Below are 22,380 nucleotides of genomic sequence, written 5' to 3' on the forward strand. Positions count from 1 at the left end.
TATATTATTTATTATAATTAAAAATAGTTTTATTTCCGGATATACCATAAGTTGAAATTTTTAAAACAAGTATAAATTGTTAAATCTATAAAATATTCAAGCTTTAGTAATATTATTCTTTAAAAATAATATCTATTGAATTAAAAAATTTACTGAGTAACGGGTCAAATTTGAATTTTATAGTTTTATATAATATAATAAATTTTAAATAATTTATTTTGAAATCTTTTTAAATATTCAAATTTGAAACTATAAACACTCTAAATTGATTTGTTATAGCAATGTCAATAATATGTCACTATAATATGAAATTACTCATAATATAAAGTATAAGAATATATTAAAATTACTCATAATATAATAACTCGACTTTTTTAAAAACCAAATTTACAAAATTATGTATTATAATGACATTCAAGTCATGATGTAGAATATAGATTGTTGAAATAACTTCACATACATAAACTAATACAACATATTAAAATTTTATTTTAAAATATAAAATATACAAAAAAAATTGATAAAATAAAATTTAACCAATGTTATAACATGAATACTTATCTAGAATCATTAACAATATAAAATTTACAAAATATGTGTCTTTTTTTTCAAACCATCATATTTAGCATATGATTTTATTGCATGATTTTTTATCAAAAAAAACTTTTAAAATAATCACATAAATTATATTATATTTTATATAAAAATTATAATATAAATAAAATAAATTTCATAGTAGTAAATTAATAAATATGATCAATCGGTATATTTCCATTCTCTTGTCTTGTGGGCCTAACTAAATTAATTGGGCCTTTATTATTTAGCTCATGGCTCATTATTATTTGTTTTGATATCCTCCAGTTTTGACAATTCGAAGATGATGTATTATTATTATTGATCTTGCAAAATCAATCTTTCAATTTCGAGATCCAAAAAAGTCCATCTTCACCTTTTCTCAAATTCGCTCTACTCAGATATTTTTTTCCCGCTCCACCGCATCTCTACGGCGAATGGACTCACCAATTCAGCCGTCAGCGATTAGCTTAGAAGAATACGAAGATTTGGAACGTTTCCACGACCACGGCTTCGTTTACAAAGGAAAAAAGCGATGCTGTATCGCCGACGCTTTAGAAACGTCAAAACCGCCGGATCCAGAATTAGATCGGGTGGTAGAGGAGAGAAATCTAAGGATACGGAAGAATAGAACAATGAAGAAGCTCAAAAGGAAGCAGCAGAGTGAGATCGAGCTGTGGGAGATTTTGTCGAACAGTTCGAATGCAATGCAAGCGAAAGCAGATCGGTTTCGAACGACGCTACGAGGAGAAGAGAGGTTAAACGCGGAAGAAACGATGTCGTTTCCTGAGTCCTCTACAACAGAAGGAGGTCGAGAATTTGGCGGAGGAGATGCTTCTGCGCCGTCGTCTATGCTCGACGAACTTCTGTTTATGGTAATTAGGGCTTTTTTTTGTTTTTGTTTTTTTACTCCAATTTAAATAAAATTTTGAAATTGGTTCGATTTTGAAAATTTGAAATTTGCAGGCGGAAAGACAAGAAGCGGTGATCAACGACTTCTTCAAGCTGTGTGAAGGTGCAGAGAACATATGTAGAACTGAAGAAGAAGAGAAGAAACAGTCCTTCTTTGATCTTCCCATATGGAGCTCACCAACGGATCTAATGACGCCGCTTTGTGATACTGATTAAACCCTTAAATTAGTCATCTTTTGTGGTTTATCTGAGCTCTCTCTCTCTCTCTCTCTCTCTACCTTACGTTACTTTTGTACAATGCGTTGTGTTGGAATTGTAGAGTGATTCTCTCTATTAGGCTTATTAATTAGGGGGAATGTTCTGTCCAGGATTAGGTTCGGTTTTGGCATTTTAATTAGTTATTATATCCTCTTAATTTTCATAAAAGCTTTGGTTCGTTTCAGGTTCGGGGTTTGGATATAGAAAAATGTGAATCTATATAAGATATATGGTATGTCTTTTTGGATTTTGGTTGGTTATTTGGGTTCAGGTCAGTTTGTCTTTAGATTGAATACCCTCTCGGAAGCTCAACAGTTATGTATCTATTTTTGCCTTTCCTCAAAAGATGTTTTATCACTAAATCGAATCTCTCTAGTAATCATGAATGTTTTAAGGAAAACACAAGTAATTAAACTGGAATTACTACTTGTTTGATTGTTTCAACAAAATATGAAGAAAAAAAAAAGGACATATTACAGCTGCAGTAATTGTGGTTTCAATGTTAAAATGTATATGAATCTGCAACGCAAGACAATGTTTAATAAATTTAAGAGTTATAACTAAAAGATTAAACAACGATAATTGGTAAACATCAGATTCAGAATAAACCACCCAGGACTGTACAAGTTCCATTGCCTGATGAGAGAGCATTTTAGAGGACTTAGATCTCTACAACAACTTGTTCAATGGTCAGTCTTCTTCAGATTCCGCTTGAGCTTCTGATTCGTCCCCAATATCCTCTAAAAGCTTATCAACATCAACTCCTAATTCTATCAGCCTTGCGCTTAGCTTCTCGACTTTGCTCTCTTCTTGCCCCAAACATACTAACAGGTCGTTTAATTCGTCTTCGCTCTCTTTCTGAGCTTCTTTTCTCACCTCTTCCTTTATGGCTTCTATATCAGGAACCTCCATGGGATCTCCTCCTTTCAAAGATTTCACTTCTTGTTCAAGATGGTAATTTGCCTGTTCTAGACTGTTGTATGCGTCCGATAGGCTTTTTAGGTCTGACTCGAGTTTGGCAGCCATGTTCTTGTAACTTGATGCCTCGGATTCCATCTTGGCTTTTTCGGCTTTCACTGTCTCTAAACGCTGAGACGCTTCTTGGAGTTCTCGTCTGATGCTTTCCATTTGAACCTTGTCCAATACTGTACTTGTTCTTTGCTCTGATCCTTGAGATTGCTCATTCCTGCCAGAACTGGCTACGTCTTCTGCCAAACCAGCATTTCGAGCAAGAAGGTTCTGGAAAACACAGAGGTCACAACAACAAGAAACTCTGTCAGGCACAGCTGATGTTGAGATTTCTTTTTTGTTCAGTTAACCGCAACATATATTTATCACATAAATTCAGAGACCTATTGTATGAACTGTTTGATATCCCGCTGAGAACAAAAGACCCAATTTTCATAATCCCATCGTGAAAGAAGCTTAATCCTTCCTATATTCCGTTTTGGCAATGCTTCCTAATCACCATGTTTTAGCAGAACCCCCTTAACTTCTCATCTATTTTTAAGTATCATTTTATTTGTGAAGACTCTCAAGATTTTTCTTCTTTTAATTGCAATAAAACACCAAAATGGTATATTTCTCAGATATGCTAACTGTATTATACTCAGTACCATAGACAGTTGAGAAGAGGCACATACCTGAATCTCCGAGCACTGTTTCTCTATAAAGGCTTTCAAACGGTTGATGTAGTCTTTCTCATTTTCCCCGCTCTTCTGCTCCAAATCCGCTGGTACTACAGCGACCTCACTTTTTGGCCGACTATACACATCCACGATTCTCTCTCTGATGTTACCTTCAAGGCTCTTCACTAAGCCTATGAAACTAGCATCAAACAAAGACAAGAGCATTGGGTGATCCTCATTCCCTTTAACCATCTCATCTGCCTCATCCCCCTCATTAATCTCGGCTTCACTAGGCGTGGCTGTTCTTGTCAACGGTTTATTACCCTGTGGAGGTTTCTTGGAGGGGGAGAAGATGAAGCTGTTCTGCATCTCTTCAAACTTCGAGAAGTATGATGTAAGCCCCATCTTCTGGCCCACAGCATCAACTACAGCAAAAGCATCTTTACCATTCTCAACTGTTTTATTGTAAATGACGAATTCTCCCAATAGAATAGACGCCAATCCCCTTATGCAAACTGTTGCAGCTGGGTCTGTTACCAGCTCAAGTAAAAACGTCAGGTGGTGGCGGGAATCTAAAAAGCACTGAACTGCAGCAGGGCAATCAACAGTCCATGTCACAAGCAGTTTTAAAATGATCTGTTGAATATATGATTTCCCCAGTGTGCTTGATTTATCTTTGCTTTTCAGGGAAGAAGTAACGGCCAGGTATCTGACAATCCTCTGAAACAGAGGCTCTGGAGTTCCCATGGAAGGCATAGGTGATTCAAGTACGATTTTCATAGCCTATTGAGTATCCCAAAAAGTCAGCCAATGCAGGACAACAAAATACTGCGGATAGAACAAAAGGTAAAGTGATGATTTCATTACCTTTTCCTTGCACCGAAGGTTGTCCTTCACAACATGAGAAAGAATGCTCGCAGCTCTGCAACACGTCTGTTTTCAAAAGAAGAAATAGATTTAAGTTCTGGAATGCTTTTAAATTAATATCCAACAGGGAGAAACACTTTTACCTCAAGATCACCATCAGCTTCACCAGAACAAAGGCCTCGTAACAACATACTGACACACAAATAAAAGTTGGATAAGTTTTAGCACAGGAGCAGTAGCTCAAAAATGAAAGACCATGCAAACTCGCAATGAGAATGAAGAGTGAGATCCCTTCAAAGCAAAACTGTGAAGACTGCAGAAGAAAGGAAAAAAAGATGATACCTTCCAAATGACATGTGAACATCATCTTCTAGAGGATCTCTGGCTGTGGGATGTGGTTGAGGTATCAAAGTCGAAGCTAGCATTGTTTGACCCTCAGGATTTTTCTGATAATGTTTAGTGAATGAGATTGTAGATAAAGATGCAATCAATATATCAGAATATGCAATCTATGAACTAAAAAATTGTAAGACAAAAAGTTTCAAACCTCACAGAACATCTTGAAAACGTAATCAGCTGCAACAAACTCTTGAATACTGGACGTCTGTAAAATGATCCGGAGGATGGAATTTAGTGCAGGCTCTACTTGCCGGTCTTCACCAAGAACTTTGCTAGCAAGGATATCACGGTTCTTGGGATGTCCATCAATCAGATCTCCAATGCATTTCATTGTCTAGCAGCAAAGAATCACAAAGTAAAAGACCCATTAGAAAAGAAACATCAATAAAAGACTTGGACGACAGACAATCTCTAGAAGAAAAAAAACTGCTAATAGATCACTGTAAGCATAACAGTTCCATGGTCAACCTAGAACAAGGTTCAACCGTTAAATTCTAGAATCTAAGTGAAACTATTTGAACTTGTTGTCAGTTATGCAAATCAGCAAAGTAATTTTGATATACAATGCAATATGAATGATAACAAAAAAAAAAATAAGAAAGGGAAGGGACTAAAAGGACAAGAATTTACTAAAGAATATTTGCTTACCATGCAGCGAACAGCAACAGGGGCCCATTGGCTTTCAACACCCAACATAAGTAGGTGGTCTAGCAGTTTTTTCTGTTGTTGGATCAAATACAATAGGATAAGAAACATATTCGATCCCGTCCACAAAGAGGAATCACAACGTTCGTATATCATAACAAACCTGAACTAAAACTGTTCTATTTGACAGCTTGTTTGAATCTTTTCCAGGGTCCGTGTCTGCACCTCCCATGATCAGCATATTGATTGTCTCCAGTGCACTAAGTAGATTAACAGTCTACTGGGATTTTGTTCATTCAGAAGGACAAAGATTAACAAAATTGCACGAGCTGGTATTTAAATCCGAAATGGGCGAAGCACTCTATGATCTAACCTTTTGCTGGGTGAACTTATATGTAATCCCTCGCAGTTTTAGAATTGAAATGATCGGTTCAAAACCCATGGTCTCCCTTAGTAGTATCTGTACAAGTTCAAATATCAGCCTGTGATCGGATCTAGTAAATTAATCAGAAAAATTAAGACCAGAAACAAAGCTTCAAAACCTGATTTGATGAACTGCTGCGAAGAAGATTGTTCAACAACTCCAGACAGTCCTGTAAATAAAGAACAAAATTAGTGCAAGTGCATGGGCAAGGAACTCAAAGTTAAGCATAAGCAAGTAATGCCAAAGCATGCTGAAAGTGCTCGCAAAAAAAATTCACGAATACAACATATTGAAATGTAAGTTCCAATAAATGTTTAGTCCTAAATTCGGAGAAGTGGCTTCTTCAATTTTCCTTTTTAAATGCCAAATTTATCACAGAATACAAATGCTATAAAGATTTTTGAAAGAGCTACTGGTCACCTGCACAACCACATCACCATCTGACCCCCCTTCCTCCTTAATGATGCTAAAAATCTTTTCAAATGCACCTTCAAAGACAACAATTTTTTGGATTTCCTACAAGTGGTAAGGTCAATCAATCAATGGCTGGCTCAGCTCAAGGCATAAGAAAAGGAACAGTTACAAAGATAATCAGGAAGTCTCACCTCTGCTTCACGAGTCAAGTGTGTAAGAAGCAACAAAGCCTCATTCCGGATTACCTGTAAGGCATACACAACAAAAATAAGTTTATAAATACGATATTCATCCCGTGCAGAGTTCACGGTCTCATAACCTCCTATCTGAGGTTGACAGGAGGTTAATGAGATCAGACTCTTCTGCAGGTTAGTAGCAAGATCACACATATCCGAGATATTTAGTAGTTGTTTACCTCTCTATCCATTAGCATATCCATGAGTCGAGTTATACCGCGAGGAGTGGTCAAAATAGCTTCCTGCAACCTGAAGAGACAGTCAGCAAAAGTCTCTATAGCATATAGATAGAAAAATAACACACACACGTACACCTTGAGATATATACCTGTTTTGTGAATTCATAAGGAGAGCGGTCAAAATCTGAAGAGTATAATATCGAACATAGAAGTCTTCTTCCTCCTGTCATACCACCAGGAAAACAAGCCATGTGATGCATACATATAAAACGAACAGAACAAAAATAACTTTTCTACTTCAAAAATATAGAGTAAACTCTAACCAGCAAACTTAAAAGAAGAGTTATATTTTCAGCTTCACGGGAGAGCAAGTCAGAGTTCATAAGAGCTGCATGGACTTCAGTCTTCGGTGCCCTTGAATGATCAATTGGCGTTAGAGCACCAAGAAGAGTTTCTAAGGCACCTCGAACCTGGATAGACAACAAATCTATGAGTTGAAGAATAGCACTAAACAGTAACATCAACAAGAAATTTTATTACATACAGTGTAAAACAAAAAGACATTTACATGTCCAAATTTAAGAATCTCTGGACAAAACAAAATAAATGAAAAAAACTTGCAACATTTTCCCATTTCCACCTCCTTTTTCTTATTGATTTGTTCCCTGGACTGGTGGACCTATTCTGATTCTCAATTATCTGTGGCTACACAGTTTGCAAGGACTACGAAAATAGAATTAAAAATGCTAATCTCCCAAATCTACTTAGTTTGAAAAAGAGAAAATAAATCTATATTTCCCAAAAATTGTTTCAACAAACGATACCACATTTTCCATAAAGTGAGGGAAAGAGGGTGCGCTAGGATCTACGGACAACAGTAGTATGCACAAATTAAGCGAGAACAAAAGAATTACAGAAAGGGAAAAAAGGGTAAAGCACCATTTCAACATCATCTCGTTGGTCCTTTAGGATGCCCATTATCACAGGAAATCCTGAAATAACAGAATGTAAAATCCAAATTTGGATTAGAATCTCACAATCAATGAGACGCATGACAGAGAAAAATAAATACACTTACCGGCTGCTCCAAAAGCTAATTGAGCAGCATTACTTTCTGCTACAACAGACTGAAGTTCTACAATAGCAGTTCTCCTATCGTCAGGCAAAGTACCATTACTTATACGATCCAGCAGGCGTTGAATGTAACTACAAAAATACACCAAATAAAAAATCCAATCCTCATTAATTAATTACTCGAACACTTACAGGCCATAATAGATACGACGTCCACGTTAGATAAAGGAACTTGCTATATCTCTCCACTCGTAGTACATAAAAGAGAAGAAACAGTACCTGTCTTCATTTGAAGATTGATTGTCGCCAAAAACCATTCCAACAACCCCCTACACAATTTTGTAAAACAAGTTAAAGACCGGGATTTTTGGCAATGCAGCCGTTAAACAACATGTCATGAATTAGAAATATCTTATGAAGCTCTCTGCCACCTTCATAAATTAGTACACTATCACTCACTCTTTACACCTTTGAGAAACTATTAAAAATCATATCGAATTGGACACCGAGCCAATGCAAAACAGACTCCTCTTAACGATCCAAAACAGAAAGATTAACAGCTGAATTAAGCTCACAATCAGAGAAAATATTCACCTTATAACGGGATGCCAAATCCATATCTCTTTTAGCCAAGAAAAAATACCTGAAACAACAGAAATCGAGAAATTTCAACAAAAATTGAAGCAGAAACAATGCAAAAACAACACAGAAAAGGAGAATCAGAGTATAAAACCCTAGAACTATGAAATTAATTACACAGAGGGAGAACAAGACTGAAAATGGCGAGAATCGAAGAGCTTACACAGACTATGTAATACGACCAAACAAGATCGAAACAAGGAATACGAATCCTCCAGCCAATGAACCGTGATCGATCGCGCTTCGATCTCTTCTTCACAGAGCCTCTCTCTCTCTATCTCTCTTTTTTTTTTATTCACCTGACCGATCTGTTCAAGCAAAGTCAGAAGAGCTGATAAACCGTACGATCGTCACGATGAAATTGTTTTTTTTCTTTAATTGGTGAAAGAGGAAGATCGATGATGTATTGTACTCACGCCCGCACCTGATATTAGCTCCTGTGAGATAATCTGACCTTGTACGATGTCGAATATAGGCCCATTTATGTCCAGTGGGCTTTAAGCCCAACAAGTTCAGGACATCTGTGGAGGTTCTTTTGGTGGATCGTTTCTCTTTTAGCCTTAGCATGCCGCATGCGGTTTCAGTTCGCTTTATTTTTCAGGATTTTTGGATTTTTAATAAAATAGGTCTATTTGGAAAATAATTTTATTTTAGTTTGGTTTTTCTCGGTTTGTTGCTTTTCAGGTTATAGAAATCATTTGATCTATGGAATGAAAATAAGCTTTTTCCCAAAAAAAAGATTCTAAAAGATAAGTCCCATTCAGGGTCAAATTATTGGTTAGTTGGTTTTTGACAAATAAATTATAGAAAGAAAAATAAGAATTAACTGATTTTAGTTAAAAATTTATTATTTTAATATATTTATATATATATATATATTAGTTAAAAATATTAGTTTTTATAATAAATTTTGGTTAGTTTGGTTTCGGTTTTCTACTATTCGAGTTCAGATCGCTTCGAAATCAAAAAAAAATAGGCGTAGAAAATATCGTTTTATAATTCATTTCGGCTCGGGTTGAGAATTTTGACTCGGTTGGAGATTTTTCCCATCCTAGACTCCTAGTCTTATGTTTGTAGTGTTTCAACTCAAAATCTTGGCAAATATCAGTATCTAATCAATACTAGTATATAAAATCCACCTATAGAGTGACAAAGTATAAAAACATTTACGTCACTCAAGTAGCATGGTTAACAAAATTCAATGGTCAGAAAACAAGATTTGAATTGAACCAATCAATAAAAGTTGGAGTTAAATTATATATACACTCTATTACTTCTGTTGTAATACAAGAAAGATAAACTAATACAAAAAAATAAGTACTACTATCTAATAAGACATCGTTAATTCGTGTCCGCGTTGTAATGGTGAAGGAGGTGAGGATCCGAATATTATAGCTTAAGCTCATAGAGATTTTAGATTCGATTCCATTTCGAACTAAGTTGATGTCGTGTAACCATTGGAGTTTTTTTAAGTTTCGAGTCAAATTTTTTAGTTTTGAGCCAAATGAGTTTCTTCACTCTTGGATTAGTTCGATTTGATCCAAACGTTCGTGACTTGTGTTAATAGAGAAAAATAAAAATAAAGAAGCCATCGATCGTTAGTGACAGAGACTTTACAAAAGACATATATAGAAAACTTGTGTTTAACTTTGGCACGTAAAGTCTATGCTTACGTATATGTATCCTATGCGTCACAATACAGTTGGGAGTCGATTGGACGAATACCATTGGTGGTCGATCAAAACATAAAAAAAAAAATGGTTTACGTGAAAAAGTTATTAAATCCATACGATTCATGGTTGACAAGGCTAATAGTCATTTTTAAATGTATGATAACGATTCATTCTACAGCGATCAATGGGCTTAATTATACGCATAACAATGAGAAACTATTCAATTGCATACAAAATCTTGAAATTTTAAAATTTGCTAGTTTATGTTTGTGCATTTTTTATGCACTTTATTGTAAGTGAGACCTATGAAGCTTCAAGCTTGTGACAACAACAAAAAAAAAAAAAAAAAAAAAAAAAAAAAAAAAATGAAACTTCAAGCTCTTTGGCAAATGATCTCTCGATTATTTGTATTGTAACCCCGGTTTGAGATTAATATATAAGTAAGGTTGAACCAAGAAAAGGTAAAAAATTGATACTAGTTTATAGCTTCCAATAATTAATGTATTTTGAAATTTACAAACCTTATAGAGTTTTGGATGTTTCTAAACTTGCTTCACGTATTTTTTTAACAAGACCATTGCAATATTTCAGACATGGTGACATTAATGAAAGAAAGTTAAGAGTTTGGAACTTTTCTAGGCCAAACCTAATAACGAAAACAATCACCACAACTAATAATATTGCGAAGGGAATAAACGAATATGCTTTGAAAATGAAGTGTCCAAATAAAAATCCAATATCAGTGGTGGTGGTACTACATTGTTGGGGATGAGGCATGTTCGTTGCACGCCTTGGAGTCTCTTTTATTATTTATAATAATTAATATATTATTAAGAAGATACACTTTTAAAAATAGTATAAAGTTACATCATCATTCATCCACATGTGTAATTGGATTATTTAGATTGTTTCTATATAATATATATGCTTTTACTTTTCAATAAGCAACGACAAGACTGCACATGTCTATTGCACATATTCAACTTTAGTTAAGAACTTGTGCCACACAAATGTTTCTGATGTTCAGTTTGGTGGATTTTCATATATCGAGTCCTTGTCTACATAATGATGACAAACTCGGTTTTTTATTAATGAATGATCAATTTATTTATGTACAATCTAACATGAAATGTTTTAACTATACCGGATATAAAAAAAACAAACTGTGACGTTTTGAGGTAGGACTTAAAGATCCTAAACACGCACGGCTCGGTCGTCATTGACGATGCGCTGGCGGCACTTAACCGTTAAATACACATCATCATTCAGACAAGACAAAAGTAAAAAACGGTCTGAGTCACGGTTTTGTAAAACACATCCCCACGCGTCTCAACCGTAGAATTTGATTACTTCATCCAACGGTTTTAAACGTGTTTTCTAAAAATAATCTGTAAACGCTGAAAAATGAAAGTTTCTTCGTAAAGTCGAAATCTTTTGTTATATAAATAAAAGAACCTTTTAAGAAAAGAAAAAAAATATTTTGGGTCCTTATCACGACTTCTTAGCTTCTTTTTATTCTCGGCAATGTTTCAAAGTCTGTTGTTGGGTAAGAGTCATCTTATGAATGCTGCGGTTCCAGCTATAACTAAGAGGAAGGTGAAGATTCCTTTCTTTGACAACACAGTCTTGATCGAGGGATACTCTAAGACGGTAGTGGGAAGGTGTTTCAATCCCCGACGTCAAGACATGAAGTTTCTTCTGCTCATGTTTCCACGTATCTGGCAGCTAAAAGGAAAGGTGGTTGGTGCGGATTTGGGGATGGGCAAGTTCCAGTTTGATTTTGATGAGGAAGAGGACATTGTTAAGGTGTTGAAGATGACTCCGTTCCACTTCGATCATTGGATGGTTTTAATGGTTCGATGGACACCGATGGTGGATCCTTTGTATCCATCCTCCTTAACATTATGGGTTCGTATCATGGGGGGTCATTCCAGTTCTGGGCTGAGCCAACCTTTCGAGGGATCGCTGCGGATTTGGGTCGTGTCGAGGCTATCGATATCGATGGTGGTCGCGTTCAGGTTACAATTAATGGCCTCAAACCTTTAAGCTTTGAGACTGAAGTGGAGTTCTATAATGGCGAGGAAACTGTGGTGTCGCTCTGTTATAAACGTTTGTTCGGCTACTGTCGGCGATGCCTCAGCTTGTGCCATGATGATGATCATTGCCCACTGTTGCAGTCGTCGCGGGTCCCTGATGTTCCGGTTCTGCATAGCGATGAACCTGAAGAACAGCAGGCTAAGAGTTACAAAGGAGCTGTTACTTCTGAGTGGAGAAAGGGAGCTGGTCATGAGGTTGGTTACAAGGGTGGCTTCAAGGGCAAGCATATCGGTGAGAGTTTTCAAGCGGAGGGCAAGCGGCCTTTTGAGGGGAGAAACACTAAGGGTACAAAGTCTAGATCCGACTTAACGGCAGGAGAACCGGTGGATAAACAGAGACGTTGTCAGTCTTATGTTCAGTACAATGACTATCGTCATTCACGAGCCGTTGCCAAGGAGACTGCTGCAAAGGAGTCTACTGAAACTTTGGTAGTGATGGAGGAGGGTGAGGTTTCTGCTCCTCAGGCGGTGATTGGTGCTCTTGTGCCGACCAAGGTAGTTCGCAAGGCCTTGATCCAGGAGGAGGAAACTGATGATGTTTCTCTTACGGATAAGGAGACAGCTAAGATTTAGGAGGAGTTGCCTTTGCCTGATGGGGAAGGAGGACAAGGGCAAGCTGGGGATCGGGTTCTGTCCGAGACTGTGGAGGAGGATGTGAGTCTCAGTTCTGGTGCCAGCGGAGAGGGTTTTGTTATGGCGGTAGCGGGGCTTGTTGGGGAGTGCTCGTTGGGTAATGAGGAGCCAGTTGATACTCAACTCATGCAGGATGTGGAGGATGAGGTGACTAGGGAACAGGGTACCCTTGGTGCAACTGAGGAGGTCATGGATACCAGTTTGTCGGGTGATATTGGCTCTGAAGTGGTGGGGACGGACCAATAAGTCATGGATGGAGATACTTTGCCTAAGCAACGTAAGGGTAAGGGTACCATGGGATTTAAGGGGATGGGGTCAAAGAAGTTGAACGTGTATGTTCGTACTCCTCGCAAGCGTCTAACTTCGAAGAGTACAGCTCCTTCTGGGGTTCCTAACAACCCCAAGCCACATGGGGTGGAGAAGGAGGCAATGGGTGGTACCAAACCACCTCTTCCAAAAGCTGATAAATGAAGGTTCTTAGCTGGAATTGTCAGGGGTTGGGTAATAAAGCGACTATTGGATATCTCATGGATTTATGGAGGAAGCATCAGCCAGATTTCTTGTTCCTTTCTGAGACTAGACAGTTTTTTTCGATTTTAGAAACTTTTGTTGGTCATTTTGGTTATTCATATTTAAAAATTGTTGAACCAGTTGGTTGTAGTGGCGGTTTAGCCTTATTTTATAATAATAATTTCAATGTTTCAATTTTATTTGAATCCAATAGATTGATTGATGTGGAAATTGGTTTTAAAGGGAAGCTTATTTATTTGTCTTTTATTTATGGTGACCCAGTACCTAAGAACCGGGATGCGGTGTGGGAACGGTTAACGCGGATTGGTCTCAACCTTGGTTTTTAATTGGAGATTTCAATGAATTAAAAGGTATTCATGAAAAGCGTGGGGGAAAATTACGTCATGCTTCTTCATTTGTGCCTTTTAATACAATGATTCGAAATTGTTGTTTACTTGAGTTTCCAGCTATTGGGGATAGTCTTTCTTGGCGGGGTTGGCGGGACAAAAAGCCGATCAGGTGTCGGCTAGATAGGGCCCTAGCCAATGAGGAGATTGCGGCTTTGTCTTGGAGCTTGAGGGAAGCATATCGGGATGAGGAAATTTATTGGTATCAGAAGAGCAGGAGCCGGTGGATGTAGCTCGGTGATCATAACACTAGCTATTTTCATGTCCAGACAAAGCAGCGTCAGGCCAAAAATCGGATTATTGACCTCCATGATGAGGATGATAATTGGTCGACTGAGGAGGCTACTATTCAAAATATTGCGGTATCTTATTTTGAGGGTTTATTTACATCTTCTGATCCTTCAGGGTTTCCCGAGGCTTTAGGTGAGGTTCGTTCTGTGATTACTAGGGATATAAATGATTCCCTGAACCAAGAGGTTACTGAAAAAGAGGTCAAAGAAGTTTTATTCATGATGCACCCGGATAAGGCTCCGGGCCCGGATGGACTGACTGCTTTGTTTTATCAAAAGGCGTGGGGGACTGTAAAAGCGGATTTGATTCTTATGGTAAATTCCTTTTTACAGGATGGGGTTTTTGATAAACGTTTGAATATGACAAACATATGTCTTATTCCTAAGGTGGATAAGCCAACGAGGATGACAGAATTGAGACCCATTAGTTTATGCAATGTTGGGTACAAGATTATTTCCAAGGTTTTGAGTCAGAGGTTGGACATTTTTCTGCCTTCTATGGTCTCAGAGACGCAGTTGGCCTTTGTAGAAGGACGATTGATCTCTGATAACATTTTGATTGCTCAAGAGATGTTTCATGGGCTACGTACTAACCCTTCATGTAAAGGGAAGTTCATGGCTATCAAAACGGACATGAGTAAGGCGTATGATCGGGTGGAGTGGCCATTCATTTAACATCTGCTGCGAAAGTTTGGTTTTTGTGAGAAATGGATAACTCGGATTATGAGGTGTGTGTCGTCGGTTCAATATAAAGTCTTACTTAATGGTCAACCACATGGTTCCATTGTTCCCCGGAGGGGTCTTTGTCAGGGGGATCCATTGTCACCGTATCTTTTTATTCTCTGCACAGAGGTGCTTATAGCCAATTTCCGCAAGGCGAGGAGACTAAGCTTATTACAGGAATCAGAGTGTCGATTGCATGTTCGTCAATCTCTCATTTGTTGTTTGCGGATGACAGCCTTTTTTTCTGTCGCGCTTCGAAGGATCAATGTGCGGTTATTTTAGGGATTCTTAAGCAATATGAGCGGGTTTCGGGACAACATATTAATTTTCAGAAATCATCAATTCAATTCGGTCACATGGTAGATGCCACTCTCCGTGAGGAGCTTCAAGGGGTCCTGGGGATCATGAATCTGGGCGGCATGAGTTCATACTTAGGCATTCCAGAGAGTTTGGGCGGGTCTAAAACGAAAATCTTCTCCTTTGTCCAGGACAGATTACAAGTGCGGGCTGGTGGGTGGCCAGCTCGGCTTTTGTCCAAAGGTGGGAAAGAGGTAATGATAAAGTCGGTGGCCACAGTTGTTCCTACTTTTGTGATGTCATGCTTTCGGCTTCCGAAAACAATCACGCGAAAGTTAACTAGTGTGATTTCTAATTTTTGGTGGAGTGCATCAGGAGAGTCGCGGGAGTTACATTGGGTCGCGTGGGATAGATTGTGTCTCAGCAAGCTAGACGGGGGACTGGGGTTTCGTTGTTTGGATGACTATAATATTGCGTTGCTGGCCAAGCAACTATGGTGGTTGATTACAGTACCAGATTCTCTTTTTGTACGGGTTTTTAAAGGACGTTATTATAGGCTCTCAGATCCTTTGGATCCAATAAAGTCTTACTCACCATCTTATGGTTGGCGGAGTATGGTTTCTGCTCGCTCTCTGGTTCATAAAGGACTCATTAAACGGGTAGGATCCGGTGATTCGATTTCGGTTTGGAATGATCCCTGGATTCCTGCTCAATCCCCGGGACCAGCTTTAAGCACTGGGTCGATTTTAGATCATATGCTTCTAGTAAAATCCTTTGTTGACAGGAACACCAATTCCTGGAACATGGCTCAGCTTACGGCCACTTTTGTGCCGGAAGATGTTGCCTTCATTTCGGCCTTACCTATTGGACGGTCGGATTCGCCAGACTTGTTGGGCTGGCATTTCACAAAGACGGGTAAATATACCGTCAAATCTGGATACAATATTTTACAACAACAAAACATGCATGATTCTGTTGGGAAAGTCATTGGTCCTCATCTTACACAATTATAGGCTTTTGTTTGGAAATTTCGGTGTCCTCCTAAATTTCGGCATTTTATGTGGTAAGTGATTACCGGTTGTGTGGCAGTCTCCACTAATCTCCGAAGGTATGGTTTCGGTTGTGACACTCAATGTGCGCTATATGGAGTTCAAGAGGAGACCATAAATCATATTCTATTTGAATGTTCGCTGGCACGTCAGGTGTGGGCCTTATTTCAGTTTCTGACACGACCAGGGGCTTTCCCTTCAGAGTCGGTTTATACGAATTTGGATTTCTTTTTCTGGCGTTTCTCGGAGTCACCTACCCCAGAGATTTATCCATGGATTTTATGGTATCTTTGGAAGGCCTAGAATGATAAATTTTTTAGTAACCTAGATACACACCCAGAGGCGATTTTGCGGATAGCAGAGGATGAGTCCAAAGCTTGGTTTTTAGCACAATTAGAGGATGTGGCTGAGCCCACACCTCCGGTCCCACAAATATCCTTTGGGGGTCGTAGTGGCTTTATGAGAGATAGGTATCAGACCAGTTTTTTATGTTTTGTAGATAGCTCTTGGAAAGCGACAGATCCATATGCAGGTCGCAATTGGTTTTACTCTCCTCCTATGGGGGGAGGGGGTTCCCACTATGGGAGCTGCCAATCTACGTCGTAGTCTTTCCCTGTTTCATACAGAGGTCGAAGCCCTGGTTTGGGCGATGCGTTGTATGATTAGGACGGACAATCAGGATGTTGTTTTTCTTATAGACTGCTCCGACTTAGTGAAGATGGTGTCTTCACCTTCAGAGTGGCCAGCGTTCGCGACTTATTTGGAGGACATTCAGGAAGATAAAGAAGAATTTACATCCTTTTCGTTGATCTTCATTCCTTGTTCACAGAATGGTAAAGCAGATAACCTGACACGACGAGTTCGTTCCAAAGCGCATATTATTACCTATGTAAATAATGTTCCGTCACAATACCTTTAAACCAATCCTATTTATTGTTGTCAGAAAAAAAAAAAACTAAAAATTTTTTTTTAGTTTTTTTTTTTTCCTTTTTTCTTGTGGAGAACATTAAAAACGAAATCTAGTGATTATTTATCGCCTTTTGTCTCTTTGGATTATCAGATTCCCCAATTACTTTAAAAAGCTTCTATAAATCGATTCTTGTTTTTTTCTTCGACAGAGATTGGGAAAAGAAAAAAAAAAATCGAAAGGAGTACGAAAATTCCTATATCTCCGTTTCTGGGGCTTTTTTCTCTTCTTTAACTTACAATTGGTCTCTCTTTTTTTTCTGTTCTGGGTAATTTTAATTTGGGGATTAAACGTTTTGCATTAGACGAATCCTGTGAGAAAAAAAAAAAATCATGTCCGATGGATACTACAATTCGAAGAAGACTGATGATCTTTGCGAACATGTTTGTTTCTTATGTGTTTTTTCTCCATTACACACTTACAAAAATTAGATATATTTTTTCTCATTATTGAATTCGATTTCTGTAAATTCGTCATGCACTCTGAATTTAAAATTGTCTCGAAGAACTTAATCGTGTTTATAAATTCACAATTTTTCTCGAAAAAAGATTGAAAATTGGATACTTTTTTATATTAATCGTATCGAATCACTGATGATAAATTATGAAAGCTCTTTTTTTTTTTTTTTTTTTTTGGGTATGTAATAAAAGTTAGTTTTTTTTATTGGTCAGATTGTTTTCTGTTGCTTGAAAAGATCTTTGAATTTTTCCTACACTTATTATATATAAAAGTAACAATTTTTTCTGAAATTGGATTTGTCTTTCTTTGAGATTATTGTTAATTTTGTTTCATGTCTTATTATGAATTTGTTGTAGGGATCAAAAGCAGCAAAAACAGTCTCAAGGCTTAAATGTGTTCTTAGAGGTTTTGATTTAAGAACATACTTGCTCCTCTTTGTGTTGATGCCGTTTGCTATCTTAGCAATCTATTTACACGGCCAAAAGTTCACTTATTTCTTCAGACCTCTTTGGGAATCACCTCCTAAGCCCTTTCAGACCATTCCTCATTACTACAATGAGAATGTTACTATGGAAGCTCTCTGCAGTCTTCACGGTTGGGGAATCAGAGAGTCTCCCAGACGTGTTTTTGATGCTGTTTTGTTTAGTAACGAGAAGGATCTTTTAACTGTTAGGTGGAATGAGCTTTACCCTTATGTGACTCAGTTTGTGCTTCTTGAATCGAACTCTACATTTACGGGTTTGCCTAAACCTTTGGTTTTTAAGAGCAATAAGGATCAGTTTAAGTTCGTGGAGCCGAGGCTAACTTATGGGACTGTTGGAGGACGGTTTAGGAAAGGTGAGAATCCGTTTGTTGAAGAAGCTTATCAGCGTGTTGCCTTGGATCAGCTTCTTAGGATAGCTGGCATTGAAGAGGATGATTTGTTGATTATGTCTGATGTTGATGAGATACCGAGTGCTCACACGATCAACCTTTTGAGATGGTGTGATGATATACCTCAGGTTCTTCACCTTCAGCTGAAGAATTACTTGTATTCTTTTGAGTACTATGTCGATAGCAAAAGCTGGAGAGCGTCTATACACCGTTACAGTCCAGGGAAAACGCGGTATGCTCATTTCCGTCAGAGCAATGTTCTGTTAGCTGATTCAGGATGGCACTGCAGCTTCTGTTTCCGTTATATAAGCGAGTTTGTATTCAAGATGAAAGCTTACAGTCACTCGGACCGTGTCAGATTCTCTCATTACCTGAATCCAAAGAGGATTCAAGATGTTATTTGCAAAGGAACTGATTTTTTTGATATGTTACCAGAGGAATATACATTTAAGGAGATTATTGGCAAAATGGGACCTGTGCCTCGGTCTTATTCAGCTGTTCATCTTCCTTCATACCTGCTGGATAATGCTGAGCTGTACAAATACTTGTTGCCTGGTAGTTGCGTAAGAGAAAAACAGACAGGGTTAATGTGATGAGCACACTGAAGGTGTTCTTGTATAGTCTTAAACTTCAAGGCCTTAGCATCATTCTTGAGAGGAAAGGTGCAATCTTTTTGCCTAAAAGAGAAGAAATGGAAGAAAGTAATTTGATACTTTGCTGAGACACGGATATAACCTAAATGCTGGATTCAGTTGGTGGATTCTGAGGATTTTTTTCCATCAGTTTCTTTTGATACAGGAGGGTTTGTGAGAAAAAAGGAGCTTACTTTTAGAGCTGCACAACACTTCCCAGGTTTTTTCAACAATGGGAACATATGTTGTTGCCTACGGCTGATTGATTTAGTAGTATAGCAGTTTCAGGATCCATTTGTTTATATATAACATTTTCTTCATTGTTCTGAGTTCAGTTCTGGTTATATCAGTTATTTACAGTTTCCTTCTATCTATTAATGCCTTCTTTCCTCTGATCAAGTTTGACTCAGTATGACACAACAAACATCAGCTTCCAGCTTCCGTTTCTTGGTTGCTAAAAGTTATGTTCTTTTTAAGTTTAAGCTGTTTTGTATTGTGGTTGTCAGATTCTGGATTGTTCTGAGCTTTATCTCTTTCTTTAAGTGTATTTTTGGGGTCAAGCAATGCTCAGAAGACGCTGATGCGTTACTTTTGAATGGCAACTTAGCAATGAATCAAGATGCGAAAAGGGGGCATATAGAATCCTTTGCTTTCAAGATAAAAATTTAAATGTGTTATCTTCAGAAGGAATCTTGCACCATGTGTCTGTGTTTATTCATGAAACTGCTTTGAACAGATGCTCTATTAACTTCAAAGAGGAGTTTAGCCTCTTGAATAGGTATAGTGTCATAGAGCCAATCTCGAAAGTGGACTTCTACAATTCCGTAAAGCATTCCCCCACTTTTAAAGAGAAATGGCTGAAATTTCCTGTTTCTTTTCATACAAATCATCTTAATTTGCCACTGTAATACCAGAATCTGAATTACAAATGGGAAGAACAGAGTTTGGCGTATCATGTTCTTTATCTTTCACTGAACTATCAGAAACTGAACTTAACAATAGATAGATCAGCCTTCAATATTCAGACCAGAGTTTAACATCTCTCAGTTTCTCATTTGATAATTAGGCACCAATGAAGACAAATAACAATATCAGAAACTCTGTGATCTCGTAGTCTTCGTTTCTAATCACTATCCCAATCCTCATCCCTCTGTTTTCCACTTTTAGTCTTTGAATTGTTGATTGAATTACTGTTCCTGAATCTTGGTTGTTTAGATGATGAGATTGTTCTGTTTTCATCCTCATCATCACTGCTCGAAATATAATTCGCCGGTGGTGCATCTTCTTCATCTTCTGATTCCCACATTGTGTTATCAAGATCACTCAATACATCGTCATCACTCCTCACTTGAGGTCGAGGTCGAGGTCGAGGTCGAGGATCGGGGCTTCTTCTCTTAAAATCCTCTCTCGGCCTTCTTGTGTTTATGTTTGATGATGATCTTGCTCTATCAAATCTCTTTGGAATTTCATCATCCTCATCAGAATCAAATTCACCGTCGTCATCTTCATCACCATCGCTGGACCTCCTCTGGCTACGTGTATCCCTTTCATTTCTTCTAAAGCCATGACTTGAATCTCCATAACTACGCAGTTCAGGTGTTCTGCTTCTTCCTGCAAACTCCTCTCGGTTCCAATACCTTATCCGACCAGATTCTTCTTGCTCAGCAGCTTCCTCTTCCTCCCACTCCTTGTCTGCTGCTTCTTCTATCTCAGCTATGAATCTGTCTAGCTCCTCCTGGTCACTATCTTCATCGACCGGTTCTGATTCTTCTGTATTTTCAACACCACCGCCTCGTTCTGCTTGTTTATCTCCATGGAAGACATACGGACTTCCTTCCTTTTTGTCGATTGCATTGAAGAATGTTGAGGCAACTCTCTGGATGCTAGCCATGGCAACCGGATCTTCGGGGTTAACACCCATTCTCCGTAGCTGTTGTTCTGTTTTCTTTATGTTCAGCTTCTGAGACTCAAGCGCTTGTTCAAATCTCGCTTTGAATAAAGCCTGCAAAACATAAATACTTGTTCATACCATACCACTACATAACAATTGTTAGAGCAAGCCACACTTCGTAAGCCTGATATCAACTAAAGTATCATTCTTCAACCGCATGATCCTCAATTTTAAGGATGAATCAAGAACCTGAAACTTCAAAATTAAAGATTTATACTGCTGCTTACCTTCCGCTTTGTGAGGGTGTTAACAGGGATTAAGTTCTTGGGCTGCCGGTAGTTTCTACCACGAAACATAATAATAGTTTTCACATTATGTATGTTAATGACTATCCCGCCGCTAAGTCTTGCTATCATGCTTGCCATCTCTTTAATCTTTTCCTTAGGGAAGTTATCACAACAAACTTGCACAGTCTCATGAAACTTCCAGTGCATATGCATATTTTGCACCACTCCTCCAAAGACTCCACGAACACCAACAGGAACATAGTTTTTATTCTTGAATCCGATTTTCTTGAACGCTTGTATCTGCTCGGATGTGAAAAGCTCAGGATCATGCACCGGAGACGGTAGCTCAGGAAGATCATACTTCTTAAGCTTTTGCAACAAAAGCGCAACTTTCTTCTTCGCCTGCATCAAAGAGAGACATCAGCAAACTCAACTCTCTGATACACTTCACCGTGTAACAACCATAAATAATCCAACTTTCATATACAAACCACACAATCACAAGTTTTCACACATAAAGTCTCAAACTATAACAAAAATATGAATGCAAACACAACACAGCAGACAAATTCATGGATAAGTATCAATCAATAATTACCCTTTTGAGATTGTAAATGAGCCGTTCTTCATCAGTCATGAGTTTCTTCTTCAACTTCTTAGCTCTCCTAATCTCTCTTAACGTCTTACCAGACTCTTTCCGCATTCTACTCTCAACTTTGCTCCTCATACTCCTTCCTCTCGATGTTGACATACCTCGAGACCATCCTTTGAACACTTGATTCATCAATGGCTGAAGCGAATTAGAGTTACCTCCTACACTTGAGCTACCAGTGCTCGTATCAGGACTCGATGACAAAACCCGATTCCTTCAAGATCAAAAAATCGAATTATAAAGTTATAAACTTTAGAGGATTTAAACGAATCTAGGAGATGGGTATTGAGTAAATCTCAGTATTCAGAGAGAAGATAAGGATCAGAAGTGGAGTTAGAATCTGAACTTACCCAATACATGAATCGGATTGAAGGAGAGAAGATAAAGACCATTTACAAGTTCTCGAGCAGTGTCTCGAGAGACTCCTCGTGACGAACATTTCGCTTCTGCAAAACGAAATGGCAAATATTTCGAACAAGAGAGAACGAATCTGTCTGTAAAGCTCCTCGCAAAGGGTTTGAGGGTTTTAGAAGACGATCCAAAATCATTATCATATTAATATTTTATTTCTCTAAATCGAACAACAAATGTCGTTGTAGTATAGTGGTAAGTATTCCCGCCTGTCACGCGGGTGACCCGGGTTCGATCCCCGGCAACGGCGTATATTTTTAGTTTTAAACCTTTTTTGACATT

General features: G+C 38.1%; 5 protein-coding genes and 1 non-coding gene across 6 annotated transcripts; 4 read left to right on the forward strand and 2 right to left on the reverse strand.

The window, feature by feature from the left end:
- Window positions 1-844: 844 nt before the first annotated feature.
- Window positions 845-2,105, forward strand: LOC104779997 (uncharacterized). Its single transcript, XM_010504458.2, has 2 exons — window positions 845-1,448; window positions 1,540-2,105. Exons 1-2 carry the CDS (start codon window positions 1,011-1,013, stop codon window positions 1,699-1,701), a joined length of 600 nt encoding a protein of 199 aa, XP_010502760.1. The 5' UTR covers window positions 845-1,010; the 3' UTR covers window positions 1,702-2,105.
- A 26-nt stretch (window positions 2,106-2,131) lies between these two features.
- On the reverse strand, window positions 2,132-8,674 carry LOC104779998 (golgin candidate 6). The gene is made up of 20 exons (XM_087510009.1): window positions 8,412-8,674; window positions 8,204-8,252; window positions 7,889-7,938; window positions 7,614-7,741; window positions 7,475-7,527; window positions 6,859-7,005; window positions 6,685-6,758; window positions 6,536-6,605; window positions 6,312-6,365; window positions 6,127-6,222; window positions 5,825-5,875; window positions 5,656-5,742; window positions 5,446-5,559; window positions 5,286-5,357; window positions 4,786-4,971; window positions 4,581-4,684; window positions 4,382-4,430; window positions 4,239-4,304; window positions 3,387-4,154; window positions 2,132-2,982 (listed from the first exon to the last, which is right to left on the reverse strand). The coding sequence occupies exons 2-20, from the start codon at window positions 8,225-8,227 to the stop codon at window positions 2,434-2,436; spliced, it is 2,742 nt and encodes a 913-aa protein (XP_087366135.1). The 5' UTR covers window positions 8,228-8,252; window positions 8,412-8,674; the 3' UTR covers window positions 2,132-2,433.
- Window positions 8,675-14,936: 6,262 nt separating this feature from the next.
- LOC147945502 (uncharacterized) lies at window positions 14,937-16,845 on the forward strand. Its single transcript, XM_087509279.1, has 3 exons — window positions 14,937-15,792; window positions 15,967-16,079; window positions 16,426-16,845. Exons 1-3 carry the CDS (start codon window positions 14,937-14,939, stop codon window positions 16,843-16,845), a joined length of 1,389 nt encoding a protein of 462 aa, XP_087365405.1.
- A 105-nt stretch (window positions 16,846-16,950) lies between these two features.
- Window positions 16,951-19,252, forward strand: LOC104779999 (uncharacterized). Its single transcript, XM_010504460.3, has 2 exons — window positions 16,951-17,276; window positions 17,709-19,252. The coding sequence occupies exons 1-2, from the start codon at window positions 17,226-17,228 to the stop codon at window positions 18,816-18,818; spliced, it is 1,161 nt and encodes a 386-aa protein (XP_010502762.1). The 5' UTR covers window positions 16,951-17,225; the 3' UTR covers window positions 18,819-19,252.
- A 475-nt stretch (window positions 19,253-19,727) lies between these two features.
- On the reverse strand, window positions 19,728-22,200 carry LOC104780000 (CRM-domain containing factor CFM9, mitochondrial-like). The gene is made up of 4 exons (XM_010504461.3): window positions 22,038-22,200; window positions 21,634-21,901; window positions 21,036-21,437; window positions 19,728-20,859 (listed from the first exon to the last, which is right to left on the reverse strand). Exons 1-4 carry the CDS (start codon window positions 22,124-22,126, stop codon window positions 19,981-19,983), a joined length of 1,638 nt encoding a protein of 545 aa, XP_010502763.1. The 5' UTR covers window positions 22,127-22,200; the 3' UTR covers window positions 19,728-19,980.
- A 76-nt stretch (window positions 22,201-22,276) lies between these two features.
- Window positions 22,277-22,348, forward strand: TRNAD-GUC (transfer RNA aspartic acid (anticodon GUC)). Its single transcript has one exon. It is a non-coding gene; the product is annotated as a tRNA-Asp (tRNA).
- Window positions 22,349-22,380: the final 32 nt, after the last annotated feature.

Source organism: Camelina sativa, chromosome 4 (assembly GCF_030686135.1).
Source record: "Camelina sativa cultivar CO46 ecotype springtype chromosome 4, ASM3068613v1".
NCBI classification, from domain to species: Eukaryota; Viridiplantae; Streptophyta; class Magnoliopsida; order Brassicales; family Brassicaceae; genus Camelina; species Camelina sativa.